At 32.2% G+C, this 25,354-nt stretch overlaps 1 protein-coding gene across 2 annotated transcripts in view; it reads right to left on the minus strand.

The window, feature by feature from the left end:
• The window catches only part of DACH1 (dachshund family transcription factor 1), a 438,934-nt gene that overhangs the window by 114,266 nt on the left and 299,314 nt on the right, over window positions 1-25,354 (minus strand). The window contains exons 4-7 of one of the 2 annotated variants that reach the window (XM_007960558.3): window positions 23,281-23,436; window positions 22,704-22,876; window positions 9,555-9,690; window positions 6,710-6,844 (exon numbers count right to left, since the gene is read on the minus strand). In XM_007960558.3, the coding sequence (XP_007958749.3) occupies window positions 6,710-6,844; window positions 9,555-9,690; window positions 22,704-22,876; window positions 23,281-23,436 (600 nt within the window). The remainder of the gene's footprint in view (window positions 1-6,709; window positions 6,845-9,554; window positions 9,691-22,703; window positions 22,877-23,280; window positions 23,437-25,354) is intronic. The other variant, XM_007960560.3, reaches the window with a different exon arrangement.

Below are 25,354 nucleotides of genomic sequence, written 5' to 3' on the forward strand. Positions count from 1 at the left end.
GGTCAAATGTAAATCATGATAACTGTAGTATTATGAATTATAAATAGATAATATTCTAATTCAGAGGTTTACAGCATGTATATTTTCCAATTTATATAATCAAGTCACATACTCTTTAGCTAACTTGATAGTAGTAATGGTTTCCATTGGATATTTATATGCATCAAGCACTCCAGACATATATTATCTCACTTAACTCTGAAAATAAATTTATCATACTCACTAATGCTAGACCTTGTGCTAAGTATACAAAGAAGGTGAGAAGGCAAAGTTCCTGCCCTGAAGAAGTTTGGACTGAACACTAGTGGATAAGAAGGCATACATATCCCATGTAAGGAAACAAACAGAAGTCACGTAGGAAAGGACAGAGGATGTTTGAGAAACTTGAAAGTTCAGTGTGACGTGATGGTCATCAAGGTGCATGAGTAAAAAGAAAATAAATATTAAAGTCTATATTTTATACCAATTGCCCATCATTACAGGGCTGTTATGAATATCTTACTACTGTAAGTATTTTCTTCAATTGTCATTGAAATATTATTACAAGCTCTGCTCCTAGAAATAATTCATAAAATAATGAAACCAGTGTCTTCAGCAAGCTGAGCTATGGCTTTGTATACGAAATCTGTCATCTACTTAAGAAAGAGCTCTGGGATCCAAAGAAACTTGTTGTTGTCTAGTGTTATGAATCACAGAACTAAAAGTGATGGCACTAACTTCAACACTTATTTCCGAGGCATGGAAACTGAGGAGGAAAATCACATAGGTAAGTAATACTTACAGAGAATATTTTATGAGACTGAGATGTGGCAACAAAAAATATATTTCGATGGTAAAAGTGAAGAAATTGTGTGTTAGAGAATTTTACAAGTGAAAACACTCATGGCCCCATAATATGTGTTAACATTATCAAAATATAGAAAATTGTAAAGAATAAAGGCTTTTAGTCTATGCAATTATATATAGACCCAGGAGATACTAACAGGTTCCCATAAAGTTGTTGTATGTAATATTCAGTATTGATTAATTTGAAAAAGATCTATCTAGAATTTAAAAGAAAAAAACTATTTGTTTACTTATAATTTAATTTTTTATTGATACATAGTAGATGTATATATTTTGGTGGTACATAGATAGTTTAAGACATTTATATAATTTTTAAAGACCAAATCAGTAGAACTGGGATATCCATCACCCTAAATATTTGTCTTTTCTTTATGCTAGAAATATTTGAAATTATTCTCTTCTAGGTATTTTGTAATATACAATAGATTGCTGTAAACTATAGTCAACCTACTGATTTATTGAACACTATGTCTTATTTCATCTATCCAACTGTGTATTTGGACCCACTAATCCTCTCTTCTCCCCACTGTTCGAAACAGCCTCTGGAAACCAGCAATCTACTACCTTCATGAGATCCGCTTTTGTAGTTCCCATATATGTGAGAACATGTGCTAATTGTCTTTCTGTGCTTGGCTTATCTCACATAGCACAATGACCTGTAGTTCCATTCAGGTTGCTGCATTTTTGAAGACTCAATCTTGATTTAAGTTAGGATTTTTAAACAATGAGAAATGCACAAATAAAAGTATATTTCAAAAATTATTTCCAAAAACTTGAAAAAAGTGATACACAATAATTTTCTTTCAAAAGGGCTTTGTATGAAAATGGTCCATAAGGTTGGATGCTAAGACTAAAATATAAAGAAGAGACAAAAAGCCAAATATGGCCGGTTTGCTAACTACTTGATTGCCTTTAGTGCTCTGCCCTTCTCTTTAGATTCCCAACATGAAAAGTTTTTATACAAAGATGTTGAATATTGGAAATCTTGAGCACTCCCCACCCAGCAGAATATGACACAAAGGAAGTGCTTTATGGCCTGAAGCAAATCCCCTGGATTTTCTGCCTCTCTCAGATTAGTCCTGCTTCTAAAATGTTGGTCTCCTGAAGTTGTCACCAGTGAAAGAAAGTTTTCTCATTTCTTATGAAAACAAATGAAGAGAAAAGCCTTATCTGTAGGAGAAAGTACATATTAAGAAAAAAATCTGTATAATTTTAATGAGGAAAGGGAGAGACACAGAAAGAGTGATTGATTTGCATTTCATTTGTTTTCATTCACATATCTAGCTTTCCATAAATATCTATTCATTGATTATCTCACATTGGACTATTTATTCCAAGACCAAAATACAATAACACAAATTAGTTATGCAACAGTTAGTCCCAACTATAAATGCTTAAGTTTTCTATAACTGGAAGAAGTTAGTATTATAGGCTTCTCTCTATCATATATATAATTTCTGATCAATCAAAAATTAGATAAATTGTATAATAACAAAAATGCACATATTGAATTACAGGCAAGGTAAGAAGTATGCTCCAAAATTTGTTGAAAGTAGCAGTAATTTAAGAAAAACCAAAACAAATTATGCATGAGAGAGCAACACTGTAAACTAGCATCAGTGGACAAATGTGTGGAGGATAAACAGAGAGATCGAGCATCAAGAAACAGTGAGCCTATTTATATGCCACAAAAGTCAATTATTACAGCCTATTCCGCTATATTTAGAATGAGGCAAAAGATCAGCAATGTTTTAAAACCCAGAAAGCTCTTGAGAATTCCAGATGTTTGGAAAAGCTGAAAGACAGTTGTTTTTAAAGCCATGCTATGTGCTATCCCAGAGTTTTCCTAAGCATATATCTTTGACAAACTCCTCAGTTTAATTGGAGTATCTCTCTTAATCTTAAAAGTATGTCTCCTTATACTTGAGATGACTGCAAAGGTATTATATATCTGTCACTTCCTTTTTTTTTGAAATGGAGTTTCGCTCTTGCTGCCCAGGCTGGAGTGCAATGGCATGATCTCAGCTCAGTGCAAACTCTGCCTCCCAGGTCCAAGCAATTCTCCTGCCTCAGCCTCTCAAGTAGCTGGGATTACAGCACCCATCACCATGCCTGGCTAATTTTTGTATTTCTAGTACAGACAGGATTTCACCATGTTGGCCAGGCTGGTCTTGAACTCCTGATCTCAAGTGATCCATCTGCCTTGGCCTCCGAAAATGCTGGGATTACAGGGCGTGGGATTACAGGGCTACCACACTTGGTCTGTTATTTATCTCTCTCTCTCTCTCTCTCTGTGTGTATATATACACACACACACACACACATATATTTATAACATATATATACATATTATGTATATACAATATATGTATATATAATATACATATTATATATACATATAATATATACATGTTATATATATACATATATATACACACACACATATATATTTATAACAAAAAGTTTTAGGCTTGAACCTATATGTCGGTTCATAACCAAATATATATATGTAGGCTTTAATTATACTCTCCCTAAGCTCAAAACCCCGTATGAGCATTCTTTATTTTTAAAATAGAATGAATTTACTCAGTAGTTGAAACCACTGGTCCTTCAACTAATGGTGACTTAATTTTTTGACTGATAGAATGAAGCCCATAGCTATTTAATATTAAAAAGAACATAAAATGTTTAAGTTACTGATGCTTAAGATTTCAGACCACAGTGATTCTCAGAATACAAATAAATTTTGGCATCTATTTTTGGAATCGGTGTTTTCTAAAGATTTATTTGCCTTTTGAATAATTTAGTTGGCAGGCAGCAAATTACATATAGGTTCAAGTCTAAAATGACATAAACACACAATTTCTCCACAAATACCTATCTCTAAATAAAGTTACTTGTTTGATATAGATATGAGTTGTAGGACAGTTACAGGGATATTATGAGGCCCATGATAAATGTTGTCAGGAAAGAAAACAATTTTTAATTTCGTAGTCTCTAACAATCTAGAAAACACATGAATATTTACTATTAATTCACTATGCTAAAAACTAGATAAAAGAAAGTACACACAAGAGAAAAGCATCCATAACAAAACACTAACTAGAATAGTATCAAAATCTATTAAAATTTTGGGATTACATATACACATTTGAAATCAATGATAGTTTCACATTTCTAGGAAGAATCTTAAAAATTTGCCATCATAAAATATACATCAAAATATCAGGAAACTTTTGGGCTACAGTCAAGGACTTTGTTCTTATAGCAAAACAATTTAGAAAACCTTGATGTAAGTACCATTAGTGATATAGTAAGTTTTTATGTATATTTGTGGTCAGAATGTTCTAACGTGTTTCATATAAATGTGCTTTCTGAAGGTCAGATAATTTCACCTTCGGCCTTACTATTAATCCTTAAAGCATGTGATCTCCACAGTTGTTTCAACTCTTGTCTGTCTCTTAGAATCTTCTAGAAATTCAGCCCAGATCAGTATGCACTCAAAGGCTGCCCAGTCTCTTTAAAGCAAATGCAGTACACCGATGACTCCTAAGCAGCTTACATTCTAGTAGTGGAAGGATAGTAATGAAGAAATAACTTCCAAATAAGAAAGCAAATACTTTAAAACATGCCTAAATCAACCTAGTATATTATTTTAAAAAATGCTCCATGTTGGCAAAATTATAATAATAATAAATAGATTGAAGTAATGACATATGAAAAAGGAATAGTTATGAAAAATATAGGTCAATTCAAAGGATAATGTTGCACAAAGCTCTCCACCAAAAATTCTAGTGAGATTTGTTATTCCAGTTTTAGTACTGGTCATTCCTTTTGTATTTTTCTCTTCACTCCTACCTCTGGACTTGTATATTTCTCTTAGCCCTTCTCTACCTTGGTGCTGCAAGAGAATTTAGCTCTAATATCCTGACATTCATCGTATAACATAAATTAACTTCCTTCTTAGGCATCCCAAGTTAAACTTGGTAAATAGTATGTAAGGGAAAATTGAGAAAAGAGTGACTCAAATAATTTTCTGTAGGGCTTTATTCTTTAGCTCAACCCTAGTGGAGAATGATTGTGAAACCCGTAAAATTAATTATTATATTTAAATATCATTACTTAAAACTTGAGTCTTCAATGAAACTTTATGTTTTACCACTATACTAATTTTTTTTTTTTTTTTTTTTTTTTTTTTTTTTTTGACATGGAGTCTCACTCTGTCACCCAGGCTGCAGTGCAGGGGTGCGATCTCGGCTCACTGTAACCTCTGCCTCCAGGGTTCAAGCAATTCTTCTGCCTCGGCCTCCCAAGTAGCTGGGACTATAGGTGGCACCATCATGCCCATCTAATTTTTGTATTTTTAGTAGAGACGGGGTTTCACCATATTGGTCAGGCTGGTCTCGACTCCTGACCTCGTGATCTGCCTGCCTCAGTCTCCCAAAGTGCTGGGATTACCGGTGTGAGCCAGTACACCCAGCCCCACTATACTAATTTTGACAATATTGCTATGCATGGATTTTTGATTAAATATCAAAGGTATAGGTCAAAATAATATGATGGATAATATATATGACATTCTTCTTTATTGCTAATGAAGAGGTTGTGAAAAAAATGTAAGTTAAAAATTTAGAGACCATCTGACCTAGTCATGCACTGCATTAGAATAGTTAATATAAATAACACCTGATATCAAGTTTCACAATAAATAACATAAAAATTTTATTAATGCCTCTATTTCTCAATTATGCCTAGATGTTAACATGTTAGTACCTTGATTGTGTTTTCTCACTGACATTCCATAACTCAAACAATCTAATTTGTAGAAATATACTCCTTCTCCCTAAGGGATTTAGCAGAGCTATTTTTATGCTGAAAAAGAAATGTTTTATGTAAGCATTTTTACTATTTTGTGAGTAGTCTTTTTGGTGGGAAGAAGGTACCTCTCCTTAACTTAATCTCCCTCCACGCATTTATTCCTATTCAATTATTTAAATACCCAATTTTATTTCCTTTCCGTGGTGACAGCTGATTGTGTCCCTTTTGTTTTCCAAATAAATAATCCTTATTCACAACGCTGATTATTTGATGGCTTTGTCAAAAAAAGATAAGCAAATTATCCTATTTATATTTATAAAGTTTGAAAATATTAAGTTAAAATAAAAGATAGGTGGGAAGATTCTTATATTCACAATTTAACACTTACAATTTGAAATTATATATTTGCATCTCCAAGAATAAATTTCTAACATGGAGACTAAAATCATATTTTGATTTTTTCATGGAATTATCAAATAAGGCATGAAAATATACATTTTGCCTGTGAAAACGGGTTTGGTTGACATTAACAAAATATAAGAAACTTTTTTAGCTGTGTAGTACCTGGCCTTTCTTGGTATATTTTGACAACTATTTTGACAACTACTAGTACATTGACATATAAAATATATTTCTGTTTCCTTATTGGTCTGTAAACTGTTTTTCTAATTCAAAAGAAGGCAGAATAACCCTTTTTATACTGTTATTGTTGTATCATACTAAGTAAAATGACAGTGACCCTGAAGGCATTGAAAAAGTCAAATAGCAGATCCTTTAGGAACTGAGAAATAACAATTGGGATTTTTTCTTTTAATGTAGTGGTAACTAAATTGTAACTCACCTGTTGTATAAGAGAAGTGCAGCAGGTCTTCATTCATATCTTTTTTTGTTAAATGGGTTTAATTTGTACTTTATATTATAGATTTTAAAAACATTTATATGTTTTTTTTTACATGATGTAGAGACAGACTTCATTCTGTGATTAAAATCTAGTTCTAAAATCTATTGAATCAGGAAAAACAAGGAATATATAATCATACATTACCTTTTTCAATATGCATCCTTTTTGACTCATGTCCCATGTCATGACCAGCCAAATCCCCCTCTTTGGGCCCAGGGAGTACATTTGGTGATAAGCCCATCAGCATCTGGTTCATGGACAACCCATTCTGATGGACTGCTGTTATACCCGAAAACAAACAAAACAAAACACAAAAACACCATAACACACAAGGTTCCAATAAGTCAGTTAAACTCTTTTTGGACTCAACAGTAAATATAATATTAATATAATGGTCTAACTTTAAATTTGTCATCTATCCCTAAAAACACTGTGATAACTGATTAACATGATAATTCATCAGAATATGCAGAAAATACTGAAAATGACATCACCTCACTTTATTTTTATTTTGCATAAAACAAGATTTTTATCTGGAAAATATAAATTTTTAAAATATAAGAATAATACAGTAGAAATTGCCATTTGGCAAACATCATTAATAATAATTGTTTCAGGGATCAAGGGATAATTCTGAAACTAGTGAGTGGAAGTTTGGTTAAGAAGAGAATATTTGTATAGTCTTAAGATATTTTCTCACCAGACACTCACTATCTCCAAAGGTGAACAACAACAACAACAACAAGTAATATTTCAATACAGAAACTTGGTAGTCACCACCTTAAGAAAGTGATAAAGTTATTGCTGGCATTGTAGAAATGTGTGTCTCCTGAAATGATTCACTAGGAAGGACACACTATCACAGCTGTGTGATTCTCGCCAAACATCCATAACCTAAGTCTAATCAAAAGGAAGCATAAAAAAATCCAAACTGAGGGACATTCTACAAAATAAATGGCCTGGCCTGTACTCAAAAAAAAAAAAAAAAAAAAAAAAGTTACTGAAAGACAAAATGGACTAAGGAATTGTTCCAGATTAAATAATACTAAGAGAATATGACAACTAATTGTAGTGTGTGATCATAGATTGGCTTTCGTACCTAGAAAAAAAAAAAATCTTACTTTAAAAAATACTGGTGGGAAAACCAGTGCAATTTAAATAAAAACTGTAGTTCAAATTTTAGTACTATAATAATGTTATCTTCCTGATTTTGATCATTTTTCTGTTATGTAAAATAATGTTCTTCTTTGTAGAAGATAAACAATGACAAATCTGAGTAAAGTTGTATTAAATCTATGATAGAAGCCCTAGGTGACATTATGCCTTTATTGAGATACCACTTTCAGAGACCTTGATTGGTTGATTGACGAGGTAAATCAGGATGACAAACGCATAAGAATGATTTGTATATTTGAAAATTTTCTAAAATTATTTTAAAGTAATACGTAACATATATATGTGTATGTATATGCATATATATGCATATGTATGTGAATGTGGATGTATATATGCATATGTGTGTGAATGTGGATGTATTTCCATTTCAACAATTATGGTATCCAGGCATATAAAAATGTCTCCTTTGTTTCTATCAAAAATTTTAAAAAATAATATAACCATTAATAAAATAACATGAATGTATAACAAAATTCTTTCAAATCTTCCCCAATCTGTCCATCATTTTCATTTTGTTACAAAACAAATTTTTTTCTCTAGGACAGCACCTTTCAAATGACAATATATTATAATGAAGCCAATATTTATCATTAAATTTCTGATTCTAGTGTCAATGTACCATAAAAATATACAGTAAATATTTTATTTGAAAACTATTTTAAAATTGTGTATAAAGTTATAAAATTAAGGAAATAAGTTTCAGGAAGGCCAAAGCAAGTATATATATTTAGTATTATGTTGAACTATATAATTTCCAATAATTGACTATCTTTTATTTATAATTATTTACATAGCATTTAACTTAATCTTTAAATTATCCACTTCAATAGCTCCCAGATCAACAATTTTCACTTTAAGCATACATTCCTTTATAACCTATAAAGTCACTTTCCAGAAAATGCTTTCCTATTATGAAAATATTCTCAACAACCAAATAACTTAAACAAATTTTGTATAATTAGATGAAGTTTATGCTATAAACATAATTGCATAAAATAATAGCTAAATTCTGGAAATAAGGAAAATATATAGGTTTTATCAAACAAGTTATTCTCTTTTAATATAGTCATTTATCAAAAGAACAATCTGAGATTATTGTATAGACACAAAAATCACTTGTTAATTTGATGGCATTTTAACTTTATTCTTCATTTTCTTGGTCATAAGTACCAAGGTTAAATATTGTGAAAATGTTATAAAGTAACATACAGTCCTACTTTTCAAATTTTAATAATAACAATATATGGCAATAGTATGCATTATTGATTATTACTAATTCAAATTCTCAAACTTAGCTAATTTCAAATTCTTTAAATCATTGACCATCTGAATGACTTAGAAATGTATGTTTTTAAAATTTATTATTTTGAATTTAACTCATTTCTCTTTGTGGATATCTCCATTAACACAAGGATAAAATTTAAAAGTCAGTGAATTACAAAAATGGCCGGGTAGTATTTGAGGAATGATGTTGAATAATCTATAAACAGTGTACCAAAGCACTAGATATTTGAGAATTGGTTGTGTTTACTTCAGAAACCAATCCAAAAGGTTACTTATTTTCTCTGTTTCATAGCTCAAATCTTTATATGTGGCATCAAAGCGAGGAAATTTATATCAGGACCTGTTAATGTAGTATCATACCTCATGATATTACGAACTGGGAAACATAATTTTGAGAGATGGCTATTGCTACAGAGCTTCAGAACATGATCCATCTGAGATCTATTTGGAATGAGGGCATGTTGATTAGAAAAGCCAGCTGAACCCTAATAAAGTTTAAAATGGTGACAAGTAGAAGTATAAGACCTACGGATTCTGTCAGAAGAGCTCTCAGTCCTTGCAGGGGAGCTGGACACACTGCTGCTGCGATGTGATGATGGGTGACTGCCAGGCCTTCTCCCTTCCTCCAGAGAGGGAGCAGGCGAGGGGCTATCGGGAACACGCTCCTGCACCAGCGAGGGAGAGAAGGAGGGTAGAAAAGACATTAAAGACAAACCTTTACTTCATGAATGTTGGTTTTCTCAATACAATAAGAAATGCAAAGAGAATAAACACTTTATTTCATCAGCATTTAAATGTACTAAAAGATACATTTATCTTGAGCAAAGCCAAATAAAGTAGAAAAAGATGATTTATGAAACTATGGTTCTACAGGCAAGCACGACTGCAGTAATGGCAAATGTCAATCCACTCTGGAGAAAAAGTAAGCCCTAAGAAGACACCCAAAAATATCCAAATAAGAACCCATTAGACAAAAAAGGTCTTGGAGAATAAGGAAGTATTATTTATCATTCTGAAGAAATCTTTAAATATATTCCCGTGTTTCCGTAAGTATCTAAAGATCATGTAATAAACACATTATCAACATGACTGATCATAATAATAATACCAGAGGAATTTTTAACAGGTATTCCATCCTGGCACTGCTCTGGACATACTCAGTCACATTTTAAGGCATCATGGAAATGGATTATTATTTAATATTGGAATATTTTTCTTTGGTTTAAATAATTCTCAGAGTACCTACCACATCTAGCTTCAACTCAACCACACAAATGTATTAAGAGCACATTTATGAAACATGCATCAAGTATGTCCCAGGGAAATTTGGTACTGTGTTTCCTGATACTCTGTTTTATGTCAGCACTCTTGTGTCATTCCATACCTCCCTCTCCAAGTTCTGTGCATTCTCCATTAGACAAATCTGTAAGTAGATTATATAAATGTCTCCAATTAGCTATTATAAATGGAATTACAGATTAAGAAAGAAGGTACCCATTGGTGAACATTTTCTACTTTGAGCAGCAAAATATTTATACCCTCAGTTATTAACAGACACAGGTCTTGATGCCTTTGCAATAATTAATAAATAGTAAAAAGTGTGGAAGAAAACTACATAAAGTATGTAGATATATAATGTACTTATAAATAATAAGTACACTATTCCTTATTAGGGTGAAGATATGCAAATATGAAATAGAGGTAAAAAAATCTAAAATGTAATTGGCCTGTAGGAGGCTAATATTTCCAAAATGTCAATGTTAACTTAATATGGAAAACAAAGAGGAGGCTCCAGGCTTTGTACTGCCAGTGAGAATGATGATCATGCTCATCTTTGGTCAAAGTGATTCCATCAGCACCGTGATGGTTTGAAATCCGGCTGCACGTCAGAATCAGCTGGCATGTTCTTAAATGTGCTTATGCTTCAGTTTCACTCCCAGAGATTCTGGTCTACTGAGGATTATGGCTTAATTGTGTCCCCCAAAAAGATTTGTTGAAGCCCTAACAAATCTTTTGGTCCCTGTCAATATGAATGTATTTGAAAACTGAGTATTTGCAGACATAACTAGTTAAGATGAGAACATACTGGATTAGGGTGGCTTTTAATCCCACGTGATTCGTGTCCTTAGAAGTAGATGTGAAGATAGGAGGGAAGAATGTCATGTGACCATAGAGGAAGCGATTACACTTATACAGCTTCAAGCCAAGGAAAAGCAAGGATTGCCAGCTGCTAGCAGAAGCTATAGAAAGACAGCAAAGGTTTCTACCTAGAATCTCAAAGGGAGCTTGGCCCTTATGAAGTCCTGATTTTGGACTTCTAGATTCCAATAACGTGAGACAATAAATTTCTGTGGTTTTAAGCTACCCAGTTTCTGGTTCTTTATTATAGTGGCCCTAGAAAACTAATATACTAAGACTAAAATGGGACCCCGATTTCAGTATTTTTTAAAGCTCTCCCTATTTTAATATGGAAACAAGATTGAGCTGTACTTTAGTCACACTCTTTTAATTTTTCAATGGTGTACATTGCCAATAAACATCTTCAACAGATATGCTTAGACTTCATTTTGAAGACCATGACAAATAAAATGAAAATAACCAGAAAAAAAATAGCCAAGCCCTTTTCCCAAATCCATGTCATAAAATGGTTTCCTAACATATATTCCATGGAATTAAAAAAAAAAAAAAAAGTGCTATAAGAAACTTCATGACAAAACAATATTGTAAAGGAAAAGAAAAAAAGAGGTCAATTAAATTTTAATCTCAAAAGTTGCAATGCATATTAGAATCTTGTCGTAATGATTACTTGCTGAACTTTAAGAGTTTTTGGACAGGGCTAATATGTGCTGACAGGCTTCTGTAAAAGACAATAAACCGCCACAGAAGGCAGATGTATTGTTAGTATTACACTAAAAAGCATTAGCCCTTTACCGTAATTATTCAGAGATTAACAATTAAGTGCTTTATTTTCCGCAAATAGCAAAATTGATATGTACGTAAACGTAAACAACACGCAATATATTTTCCATCTCAAGTTATGTGGGGTTTCCACTTGAAATACTGCAAATACGAAAATAAGGAAAGTGGGAGGGAGAGGGAGAAAGAGACAGAGAGAAGAGATGGGGAGAGGAGAGAGAAAACAAGCGGGGAAGGGCAAAGACAAACACACACATCCCAGATATTAAAATTTAAAACTAACTTGTTTAGATAAGTTTATAACATGCATGCATTTGTTACACGCTAGGATACTACAGAAAGACGGCATCCAACTTTACAGAGTGCAGATTAAGATGTTTTGAAATCTTTATCACAGGTAACATAGAAAATGAATGTATTAGCAGTTATTTTTCCAAACTAACTAAATGAAGCATGTATACTTTTAAAATGTCTAAGGCAAACAAACGACCAACAGTTTTAAAAAAACAAACATGTAGGGCGGACGTGGTGACATGCCTGTAATCCCAGCACTTTGGGAGGCCAAGGCGGGGGGATCACGAGGTCAGGAGATCAAGACCATCCTGGCTAACACGGTGAAACCCCGTCTGTACTAAAAATACAAAAAATTAGCCGTGCTTGGTGGCGGGCGCCTCCTCCCAGCTACTGAGGGGCTGAGGCAGGAGAATGGCGTGAACCTGGGAGGCGGAGCTTGCAGTGAGCTGAGATAGCACCGCTGCACTCCAGCCTGGGTGACACAGAGAGACTCCATCTCAAAACAAAACAAAACGAAACAACAACAACAACAACAACAACACGTATACGACTTAAAAGAGCAGAAACTTCACATCTGGATGCCAAAACTTACTTCCTGTTTTCTAATTATAATTACCCTAAACTATAAAGAAGCTTCAAATGGCAATATGCTCATATTAAATCATTGTAATCACAAATCAAAGATAATCTTGGCTTGTGTGTAGCCAGCCATAATTCAAAAGTTTAGTTTTGTATGGTTTTGAAGTATTTGCACACTTATTATAGAGGATGCATTCATAAGGCTATATATGTAGAACTCCTTTATAATTTGTATAAATGTATTAAGAAACAATACTGCAGCTAACTGCATACATAGCCAGAGATATATACTCTTAAAGTCTAATCTTGATTTCTTGAAATTCTAATAGAAGCATAGTTTGTCTAAGCTTTAGAGCTAATTCCTAATACATCTAACTGTTAACACTTGGGTTATACAGAAATACACGGTGTATATTTAAGAAAATGCATTGCTATATTTTTGTGTAAACAGAATTTTCCAAATTAACCATTCTATTTTATTCCAAAGGTCACTCACATCAATGCTTATCTATCAATAAATTTTAATATTTTTCTTAATAATTATATTAATGCATATGTTTGGTTGAACAGACATAAAGTACAATCTTGAAATAAATCAGTCTCTCTAAAATGACTTTGCAAGTCTGATTTTCCTGTCATAATAGATTTCTTAGTAGTGCTAATGGAAAGCATGAGAATATAATTTTTCTGAGATATTTAACTCATAAAATGTTTAAATACTTAATGTATAAATCTCTGGAAACAATGATTATGCCATTAAAATAATTCCTTGTTTATTTTAACATTTCCCATATAACTAGAAAAATGCTTTATTAGTCAATGTACTTAAATGTCAAAGTTGTCTGTGATCAACCCTTTAATTTATGAATTGTTCTGTTATTCATTTACACATACAAAATACTCTTAAAAAGATATAATATACTAAGTAAAAATAAATTAGATTAAAATCTTCATGTAAAATGCATTTTTAAAGCATAATTTAAAGCTCAGTAAATATGTATAAGTAAAATTATAGTGTTTAATTTACATTTAACTTAGTTTTTGCTTTAATTGTAGTTTTGTGTTCAAGAACAAAGGATACAAGGACAATTAATACTGTTATTTGAAGAAAATATTTTAATTTATGCAAATTTTTATGATTTAAAAGCTTAACTATTCAATTGAAACTTTCTATAAATTGACACACAACATATTCAGTCATTTTACTTAATGTATAATTTCAATCTTTGGAACCTAATGTATTGTTCTTTGAAGAATTTCATTAAAGTAAAATCCATTGAGGAAGTAAGATTTGAATACATTGTTGCACAATAAATTAATTTATTTCAACAGCTTAATTCTTTTATCATATTTATATGCTTGCCTTTCCAGAGTATTCTATAAGATGGAGAATAATGGAGACAATAAAGAATTGCTTAGGAGGGAATCTCATAATTATTACTGAAACAAAATAGATAATGAGTTTTATTCAGACATAATAAGAAAGAAGCAGTTCAATGTCTATAAGAAAACTGTAAACTGGATTTATCATTTCATTTGTGTAATACCCTTTAACCTCCAGTAAGGGACTGAAGCAGGATAGAGAGGAAGAATATTTAATGTAATACTTCAACACACTCCTTTATAGTCCTGCGTCAACTTCACTAATCAATAAAACACAATCTTTTGCAAAGTTCCATCATTGTAAAACTCACCACAATCATAAATGAAAATTTAAGAGAAGTACTCTGTCATTGAAAAAAAGGTCATACTAATAAACTAATAGTAACAGAAGAACAACAAAGGAAAAGCTGCATTTTTGCCTCTGGGTAGAACAAGAAGTATTTGGTCTGTAGGATAATTCAGAATCAAAAATAGAATTTAGAAACAACGTACTCAAATTCTAAAATAGAAAGTGTAAAATGTTCAGTACTACACACGTGATTAATTAAACATTTTAAAATTGCATTATCTCAGCTGCCCCCTCTCCACCTTAAAAATGTAATGTATATTATTGAATTAAAATATTTTCTTAGGGTAAGTATAATCACAACTCATTTCTTTAAAGGATGATTTCATTTAGCTTTTATTTATTTTGCTCTCCTTTTAATTCTCTTCATTTTTTGTTTTTCAATAGAGATTCCCTAACTGAATAGGACATAGAAATGGGGAGACAATTTGTAATATTAAATTTTGTGTTGTTATTGTTTGTTTTTTTGAGTCAGAGTCTTGCTCTACCACCCAGGCTGGTGTGCAGTGGCACAGTCTCGGCTCACTGAAAACTCCACCTCCCCGTTCAAGCAATTCTCCTGCCTCAGCCTCTGAGTAACTGGGATTACAGGCATCTGCCACCACTCCCGAATAATTTTTTGTATTTTTAGTAGAGACAGGGTTTCTCCACGTTGGTCAGACTGGTCTAAGTGTTCCACTCGCCTAGGCCTCCCAAAGTGCTAGGATTACAGGTGTGAGCCACCGTGCCCAGCCTAAATGTTATCTTCATATAACTTTTAATTTATAAAATTGGTGAAGTTGACCATCACTTTATATAAACAAAACTTCTCAGCTTTAAGAAAACTCAGGCTTAAATACATTAGTTCAATGAGTATTTACTGAACAGTTCCTATGTACCGGGCAGGATCTAGGCTCCGGTTATATAAAAGTAAGCAACACTGACAAAAATTATTTTCCCCATGGAGCATATATCACACCTGGTAAATGTAGTTAGTGAAATGCAACATCATTCACACAAAGAGTGGTGTTCAAATTCCTTTGTTTTGGAAAAATGTGCAAAGAAGACAAATAGCAGAATTGGAATCCTGTATTCAGAAAAATGCTTAAAAAGTACTTTTAAGAGACAGTCAATGATGTTAGCATGCTTACACCTGGTTAAGGACCAGGCAACCTAAATCAAGATTCCATAGCTGAGGAAGCCCCCAACAATAATGTACATAGCTTTTAAAAAACTTTGATTATGGAACTCAAAAAATACTCACATTTTCTAAACATGAAACTGGCAAGGCCCCGTGAAACAACTTAATATAATCTGAAACAACTTAACTTTATTCTCCTGTTGTCTTTTTGCACTTACCCATTGGTGGTAGGGAACTACATTTTTCCCAAGTGTGTATGAAAATTCACATAGCCTTGTAAATTTTTAGGTTGCTATTTGATAATATAAAGTTACTTTAAGCAACAAAATAAAATCTTGACTCAGGAATTATAATTCAGAGCCATCTGACAGTAAATACTGGCATCTTAATTAAAAGGTAGACTTCTTCCTTTACTACAGTCAAGGGATATAGAGGTGAAGGAAGAACAGCAAGGAAAAAAAGGTAAGTGCTGATTTGACCAGTACTGCCTTTAAAGGCATCAATCTCTCTTGCATGATAAATGTTTAAAGTCAACGTTTAACGTAGTAAGGCACAAATGTATGTTCTTACAGGCCACCACCACTATGAGCCTCTCATCTGCAGTTCCCTTGATGAGTCTCATTCGTTCTGATGTTCCTTTGACCCTTGAGTTTCCTGCATAGTTACATCTGGGGGCTTGGTTCAAGCTGATATGGGGATACGATTACTTCATAGATGGTGTTTCATGCTTCTATAATGAGCGAAATGTCTGGTTGGTTGCCTTTTATGATGCCAGCCACCACCGATGATCATGGCTGCAATTCATCACTTCATTAGGGCTTGCAATTTCCTACACACTTATTTTCTAGAAGGTTTCTATGATCACAAATTTACCTCATGAATGATTTGGTTATTCTTAGGATCAGTTTTTATGGAAAAGGCAGGAAAAATGCTTGATCCCTTCCATGTATTTATCTTTAAGCCATCATTGTCCTTTATAAACATCAGTTCCCCCAAAATTCTCCAAATGTGAACAATGAGTTTCTTTTTAGTATTATTATAAAATCATGAATTTAAACATGTGTTGTATTTCAAGGTCTGGATGTTTTATTAGTGGTGGTTGTGTTATAATACTTTCTTTTTTAGGTTAACATCTTTTTTCATATTTAATATTAATATTCAAAAAACCTAAAGAGAACATAATTATTTTTTAAAACCAAGTAAAATTAAACAAATTTTTGGGAAAAAACTTTATGTCTAAAAGTGCTGCATACACTCGGAGATGTTTATGTTTGTACAAAGAATAAACGATTCTGTAACTAAAAACAAACAAAGTATATGATGTCACATTGCTCTAAGATTCACTCCACTTTGTGAATTAGGTCACTCTGGTTGTAGTTTTTATAATCTTTTCACATTTTAAACTTCATGCAAGTAACGTCCTATTTCTTAATATAGTATTTTAAGAACTTACTTTAAAGTATGAGTACAATTATAAATTGCATTAAGAACTTGCTTTAAAGTATGAGTACAATTATAAATTGCATTTTTCAATGTTTAATTCTTTAAATGAGAACGTCACAAAGTCTCTCTCTCACACACACACAGACACACACAGAAACACATAACAGATCAGCAAAGAAAATTAACAAATTTAAGTCATATTCCCTATTTTCAGAAAACTGTAATGTGTCATAGGAAGAAAGATGTGTATCCAACAATGCAGTGTACTTTGAATGTTGTCATATTTCTCAAAAACAATTCTACATTATTTCCTGAAAAAAATCTTAAAATGCATTTAGAAATCTGCTTTGCATACTATGCACTACAAACCCCAAAAGTCCTAGACTAAAATAAAGCCGTGTATAAAATTTTTATTAGGTAAAATGAGCAGAACAAAAAAAAAGAGAGAGTCAGAGAGACAGAGGTCTCATCATAGAATTATGACTATATTTCACAAGCTTGACAGGGATTCCCTGCAAAATTCTAGAACTTACTTTTAAACAAATGATTTTGGATACTTGGAGAGAAAACAAAATAGTAATAAGAAGAAAATCATGTCGGTATAGAAAGACTTCCAAAGATTATATAAATAGCAATTTAATCATTATGACAACCTAATGGGGTAGTATTGTTATTACATACAAATACAAATATATTAAATAATTTGTCTATGGTCACACTGGTTGGAGGTGATAAAGTCGAAATGCAAATCCAAGTAGTCTTTTTTCAGAACACATGCTTTAAATCACTAAAATATGCTGCCTTTCCTCCTTTCAATATTACTTCTATTTCAGCAAGGATGCTCTTTTCAAAATCGTTACAACATTGTGAATTTATTAAATAAAAACTGAGAAAAATATTGATTCATTCAGGAGAATTTTGGGTAACATAATGAATGATACCTAAGATAATCAATTAATAGAACATTTCAACCTATTAGGAATTCTCCAATGATAAGAGAAATTCATCTCTTGATTTATATTGTTTATTTTACTCGATCATTTAAGGTAATAAAGGAATACATCTTTTTAAAATTTGGAAATGATACAAAGGTGGCATAAATAGCTAATGTGATAGTTTGGGATGTTAATACTCCAAAGTATCTAAAGACCCTAAATCAATGGAATGGAAACTAAAAAACTTAATGTGGATAAATAAAAATTCCTAACACAAATAAAAGATGAAGAAAAACTGGCTTAACAGAATTTTATGTCAGAAAGGCAAGAAATTTACTGAGTCAGACATTCAGCTACCAAACAAAATCTTAAGAACTATGACTAGATTTCTAGATGATTGTCCAAATTGAGGTTGATGTCTAGTGTCTCTTCATTGCACAATTCAATTCTAGAGGATGGTGGGATAGAGGGTAACTTCAATGAAAAGAAGGCAATCAAAAAGATCAATAGTCAGAACAAATTAGAATAATTGGCCTAAAAAACAGAAACACCATAGGTACTGAACCAGAGGGCTTAAATATTGAAATGGCTAGAACCCTGAAGAATTAGCAGACAGTTTTCTTCCAATAAAATATAACCAAGTTAAGGTAGAAGCTATTGAGATGCAAATTTTAATTTGATTAATGAATATACTTCTCACTCTTAAATTTGCTGAAAATAGATTAAGCATCCTACAAAAGCTTAGATATATGAAAATGAGTAAGAAGGATGTGGGAATTATTTCTCCGTTATGGGGGAAGCTGAATTACATAACATCTCAAGTCTAAGTTGCTTGATGTTCTATGAATGCTAAACAGAAAAAGTATATGGGCATCATTGACACATAAGAAATTAATAGAGGTTCAGTTTATAATTATTTAATATATCTCTGCAGATATTTAGGGAGTTAGAGAGAGGATGGGGAATTGTGCATATATCCACACAACTGGGAATTTTCATTAGAATTATTATTGTCTAAAGAGTATATGTAAATTTCCTCCTCAAAATAATCTTGATTACACTCAATACAGCCAGCCATAGAAAGTCTAAGTTTAGTACTTTAGCAGACCAGACTCTTTCATGGACACTTGCATGTAAAGCAAATAACAATGCCATAGTGGGAAAGTCTTCATCTATCTAGTTTTCTTTTCCTCGGTGCATTTAATTCTTTCAATCCTAAATTCTCAATCATTTTATTTTATTTTTTCTACTTGGTTCTATTGTGTTTGAGAGTTTAGTTTGAGCTGCTTCACTTTTCTATAGTTTGAGATTCACGTGGGTTTGGGTTAATCAGAGGTCTAACACAGGTATCGACAAGCTTTTTTGGTAAAAGGCCAAATAGCAAGTATTTTAATCCACTCTGTCTTTGTACGTGAAAATAGCCATAGACATTACATAAATTTAGATGTGGCTGTATCCCCAGAAAAACTTTATTTACCAACACTACATTTTGAATTTCATATAATTCTCATGTGTCATGAAATATTTTTATTTCTATTTTTTTCCAACCACTTAAAAATGCAAAACCATTCTTAACTCACAGGTCATAAAAACCAGCAGCAGAATAGATTTCACCCAACATTGGAAGCTTGGGGATTCAGACCCTGCTCCATTTAATGTCCTGGCATTGAAGATATGTTATGAAAAAAATTTTGGAGCTCCTTTACTTCATAGAAACAGCTAAACAAAGAATACTTTTAAAATATGTAACTCCGAAAGCTATATTTTTGCTTCTCTTTTGTTCTACAAATTCTTATTGCCATTTGCATTTAGGTTCAGTTTTAAGTCTTGTCATTACTCTCAAAAAATGTAAACGGTATATTCCAACTTTTAGAACGTCTCTCAAAGTTCTATTTTCTCTTTAAAGGCTATTTCTCCAGTTGCTTTATAATTCCGAGATATGGGCTCAATCTTCTTTGATATTTAACACTTCACTTGCAACAGACCTTCACACTTATTAATAGAATCTTCCCAGGCAAACCAATGTGTAGTCCCTATTCTAGTTACCCACATGTGTCCAATGCTGTTACAGGGGATGTAAAAGTCTACTATTTTATTTGAGGAAAATAAAAACTTCCCCAAAACTAAACTTAATTAACATCTATTAAGTGAGTTTACTAAACTCTGCCTGAACTACACAGTCAACCAATATATACATTTAGACAGATTGATTTGTTAACTTGTTCTCTCTAATACTTAGAACTTCTTAGAGGACCTATTCCTCACACTTATTTTCTGAGGACACTCACTTGATTTTTATCAGGTTATGTGGATGCCTTTAAGCATCTAAAACTGTTAGAATCATCTCCTGCCTTTCTTAAAATGTGTTTACTTTCAGTAATCTTTACCTGTCACCATCAAACTTGAAGCTATGCGAATGGCCTGTCTCACAAAAAAAGGGTGCCATGATAAAAATGGGCCTTTCTGCCTTTCCACAACAGCCAACTGAACTTCACTTTGATGTTGGCAATAAAAACTATCAGATTTTACTTTCTATAATCATTCTCAATTACAGCCATTGTTCCCTATTTGGCTGCTACTATGACCATTTACATCAACACATTCAAAATCCACAACTCCCTTTAATCCGCATGTAACCAAGTTTCTGAAAAGATTTGCAACAAGAGACGAAGTGAGATATCTCTATGACTTAGTAGGCGTTGGCACAGGTTTCAAAACATAAAGTGACCTCATTTTCTTCTCTTTTTGTGTATTTTCTTCCTTTCTTCATATACCCCCCTCCTTTCCATTCCAAAACTTAATCTAAGAAAACACAGGAATGTTTCTGACTTCCCAATCATTGAGTCCCAAATTATTTTCTGTAGACTTCTCCCAGAGGAAACTCAACTTCTTCCTCCTGCTTATCGAAACTTTGACAACCAAGGATGTATTAAAAGGAGTTCCCCCAAGTATTCTAATTAACAAGTAGCAAACTATTTTTAAAAATATAAGTATATTGCAAAATAAAATAAATCAAGTATCCTGATATAAATAAAGGCTTTTGGATGCAGGAATATGTAAGCCATTCCTCATGCAAATATTAGCTACAGGTCATATCTTAGACACCCATTATGACTTTAAACTGCTAAAATCTGCTCTTCTATCATATGTTTGCCTTATTTATTAATGTAAATCTTACCTAAATGAGAGATTTTAAATAGTTACCAGTTTTGAAAGTAAAAATTACATAATTAATATTATGAGATGATTATAGTAATCATAACCAGATATTTTTAATGAGAATAATCACATCGTATAAATTAATACTTAGTACCCTGTAACATTTGCTTAAAGTAGCCATTGAGTACAATGATGAGTAGACTTAAATGGATTTTTCCCTCAGCCAAACTCCTCTTCTAGATAACTTTAATGAGCAAGGCAATCAGAGTGCTTAATTCTCAATAATACCTATTACCAAACATCATCATAAATCAAACAATACAGTGATATCTTGCTTATTGAATAATCTGGTAACAATTTCCCTCTTACAGAAGAGTTTTCAAAGGTCTTTTTTTTTTTTTTTTTAATCAGTTCCTTGGCTGAGATCAATGTGGCACTCACTGGCGTTCTCTCAGGTGGCGATCTTTGAGTAGTTGATCCGGGTCTTCTGTGAGGCTTTGGGTTATTTTTCCTCTGGTATTGATACTACAGAAACTGCTCAAAGCATCTGGGACATATCTTTGTTTTTAGAGCCTTTAACATGAGAAAAATTGCTATTTGCATATTACTCAACATTGTACGAAAGTAGTAACAGGGCCTTTTTATATAAGATGTGCTCCAGAGGCTACCCTAAAATTTGAGTGTATTGTATTCAGAAAAATGGGATAATTGTAATGTCAAATAATGATCATGAAGCATAAAATATCTTGTACTTAGTTTAAAAATCAATAATCTATTCTTAATGTTTTGTTATTTCTTACTCCTTGGCCAATCAGATGATGCACTTAAAATATTTTGATTTAAGTACACATTTTAAAATAATATAAAGGAAAAAGATTATATATACATATATATATATATAACTCATACAATTCACACACATACACACACAAATACACAGGGATATAGGAGACAGAATTGTGTATATATGCACATATGAAGTTTACATAACAATAATGTTACCTTCAATTTAGTGTATTTTTGAATGTGTGGAAACTTCCAATTTTATTACTTCATTTAGTTTTTACAAAATAATCCACACTAGATTATGCCTTTATTAGATATTTACTAGAATCAGGAAGATTGAATTACATGTCTAAGGTGACAGAGCTAGAAAGTGGCAGAATTTATCCCTTCTGGTCTTCTGATTCTCCTCACATAAATGCTCATAACACCACACACACATACACACAACTACCCATGTAAGAACACAGACAGTTTGAACTATAACATTTAATGTCCTATGTTTTTCTCTATCTTAATAGATATATAGAGAATTTAAAGCAACCCTAGCCTGCCTAACTAAGTAGTGTGCCCCTGGGGCCATTTGCTACTCTTTTAATAATCTATTTACTATCACTTAGCTTTTTAGAGTTCAAATGTACTTATGGAATAAGAAAAATGGATTAAGAGATGGTGGCTTAAGATGAACATGCCAAAATAATTGTATTAAAAAAGAATTACCTTAATAACTGATGTCTCGACTCTGGATGGGGGACTCTGAACTTGTGCTGCTGCCGCCATATTTGCAATGGTGCTGAGGTGGTTCATCTGGCTCATTGCCATGGTGACAGACGCTGGAGGTAGGCTGACAGGAATTAGAGGGTGGGGCATCATCATAAAAGGAAGTTCCAGTCCTATAAAAAATGCACATATATCATGATTGCTCTGGAGGGCATAAATCATTAAAAATTGAAACATTCAAAAGTTTTCTAATAATGGTAGTCAAAGAAAAAATATTTTTCCTCTTCGTATGCAAAAATTTCACTCACTACTCAGGGAAACTAGGCTTATAGCTATTTGGTTTGGTCCCATGGTTTATCATTTCCTAACTTTTCCTATGTTTAATACAAATGGTCAATTCTTTGCTATATTATTCCTGTAATCAGTCTGAATCTTGCTTAAAATACTAGGGTTTTCTTTAACTTATCCCAATTAGTTATGTAAATATAGCATATCTCTGTATTATGTCTTATTTTGCCAACTGATAATTACAATTTTTAAAACTACGATTTTTTAATGCTAAAAAATGCCATCGTACCATTTGGCAGAAGGTGGCTCTGCTGAAGATGGTTGAGAGGATGACTAAGTGGAAGGCTACGTGCTCCAGGCAAGCGGGGCTGGGTTACAGAGGCCTGAGGTCCCTGGGATGGGGAAGAGGGCAGTGTTTCCTTATCCCAGGAACCATCACTGCTGCCTGTGGGGAATGAATATAAATTACTTGGATATAATATTATTCCAAATCTTCCAGCGACTAATTTAAAATGACGTTTTAAAAAAATATATCACATTTGGAGTTGGAAAACTGATTTCTAGGGAAATAAGCTGAGGTAAGTAAATTTCCCCTAAGCTGCACATTCTTTTTGATTTTCTGTTTCTTATATAGGATCTCAAAATTTTAAAAAATAATATTTCTGCAACATTTAACCTAGTGGTGGAGTCTAATACCGTGTTGGCTATCCAGCTTAATATTAAATGGTCTCTATTATATTAACTAGATAATTAATTACTCCTTGGAATTGAAACACACTAATATTTATAGAATGCAAAGTTATCCTTGTAGTAAATGACATCCTAGCCATCAAATAAAGTGCCTAACTTCATTACACAGCAAATCCTAAAAATGGAGCCATTAAATGTCCAGCTTGGTTAGACATTGTACAGAGAACACAAAAGATCACTTTATAGAATATAATGCCAAAGCAAAAATTAAATATGCATGCATGTTTGTGTGAATAAATACATCACTTGTTTTCAATAAAGAGAAACATACATTTATGTCTCCATGTCAATGTCACTCAACTGAGGACCTGCATTTCAATATTGGTGGCAATGCCTTGGATTTTAAAAGTTCACGAAATACCTTATTAGAATACTCCTTGGAAGGTGTTTATAAATCATTTCAATTTCAATGTGCTCTCAAATTAAATTAATTCAATATTAATTTATTCCTTAAATGAATCTGTTGAAAATACAAACCATACACTTAGAGGAAATTTCTGTAATATCTCTATTAGCTCATGACTTTTTTATTTCTTAAAAAAAGAAACCATATTTTCATATAATATGCATAGAAACAGCAGAGTTGGTAAAACTCCAATTTAATGCTTTAACTCTGCTAAAAGCCTCATTGTAAAATCTCTACGACATAGTTCTTAATGAAGAATACTTAGTTACTGCCATGATTTTTTTCCATTTACTTCATGAAGACAGTTAAGGTTCAATATAAATTCAAACTCATTAGCTCAATACTGTCTGGATCTTAGAGTAAATTGTTCAGAAGTGGGTAATGAAAACTCAATTCAAATTCTTCAGCAATCAAACAAAGCAATTTTATTAAACAATGAAAAGAATCAATTAAAATGGATATCTTTATTATCTTTATTATTTTACAAGAAACCATGACAGCTTTTGGTTTAAAAAAAGTTTATAGCTTCATGCAGAAACGACTCACATAAATGAAATTTCTCCAGCTTGCTCCTACACTGTGATATAAAAGTTCTTTTCATATTCACAAATTTATACACCTTATTTCTGTTCTCATAACTTCTTTGACACTTATTCTAAGGTACTAGTCAAACATGCAAGAACTATAAATAGATGAATTTTTCAAATGTTTACTATCAAGAGATTCTTATTATAAAACATTGTAAACATCTTCTCTTTACATTGCCTTTGTCAAAGTACATGCAATTTTTTACTGCAGGCTTAATTCCCAAAATCTGTGGGATTTGATTTGGTCAAATGTTATGATTCAGCATTGATTTTACCTTGTATGTTATCAGTTAAAACTGACTATCGGGATATAGAAATCATGCTTTGGAATAAATATTATTTTAATATAAAAATTGTGCTGGAAAGTAAGAAATAATAAGTAATTTTCTCTATATTTTATACTTCACTTAAATTTTCAACAAATGCAACCATTACATATTCATAGTAGATTGCATATTTGAGGATAACTAACTAAAATATGGAGTGGAAAAATAGACATTCATTATTTTGGATTCAGTTTGAGCTCCATTTACACCTATAATCTACTTTTGCTTTTCTGTTCACTTAAACTAATTTCCTCTTTTATTGAAGTCCTTATTGGCAGGATAAATAAATAAATG

This window comes from Chlorocebus sabaeus, chromosome 3 (genome assembly GCF_047675955.1).
Source record: "Chlorocebus sabaeus isolate Y175 chromosome 3, mChlSab1.0.hap1, whole genome shotgun sequence".
Taxonomy (NCBI): Eukaryota; Metazoa; Chordata; class Mammalia; order Primates; family Cercopithecidae; genus Chlorocebus; species Chlorocebus sabaeus.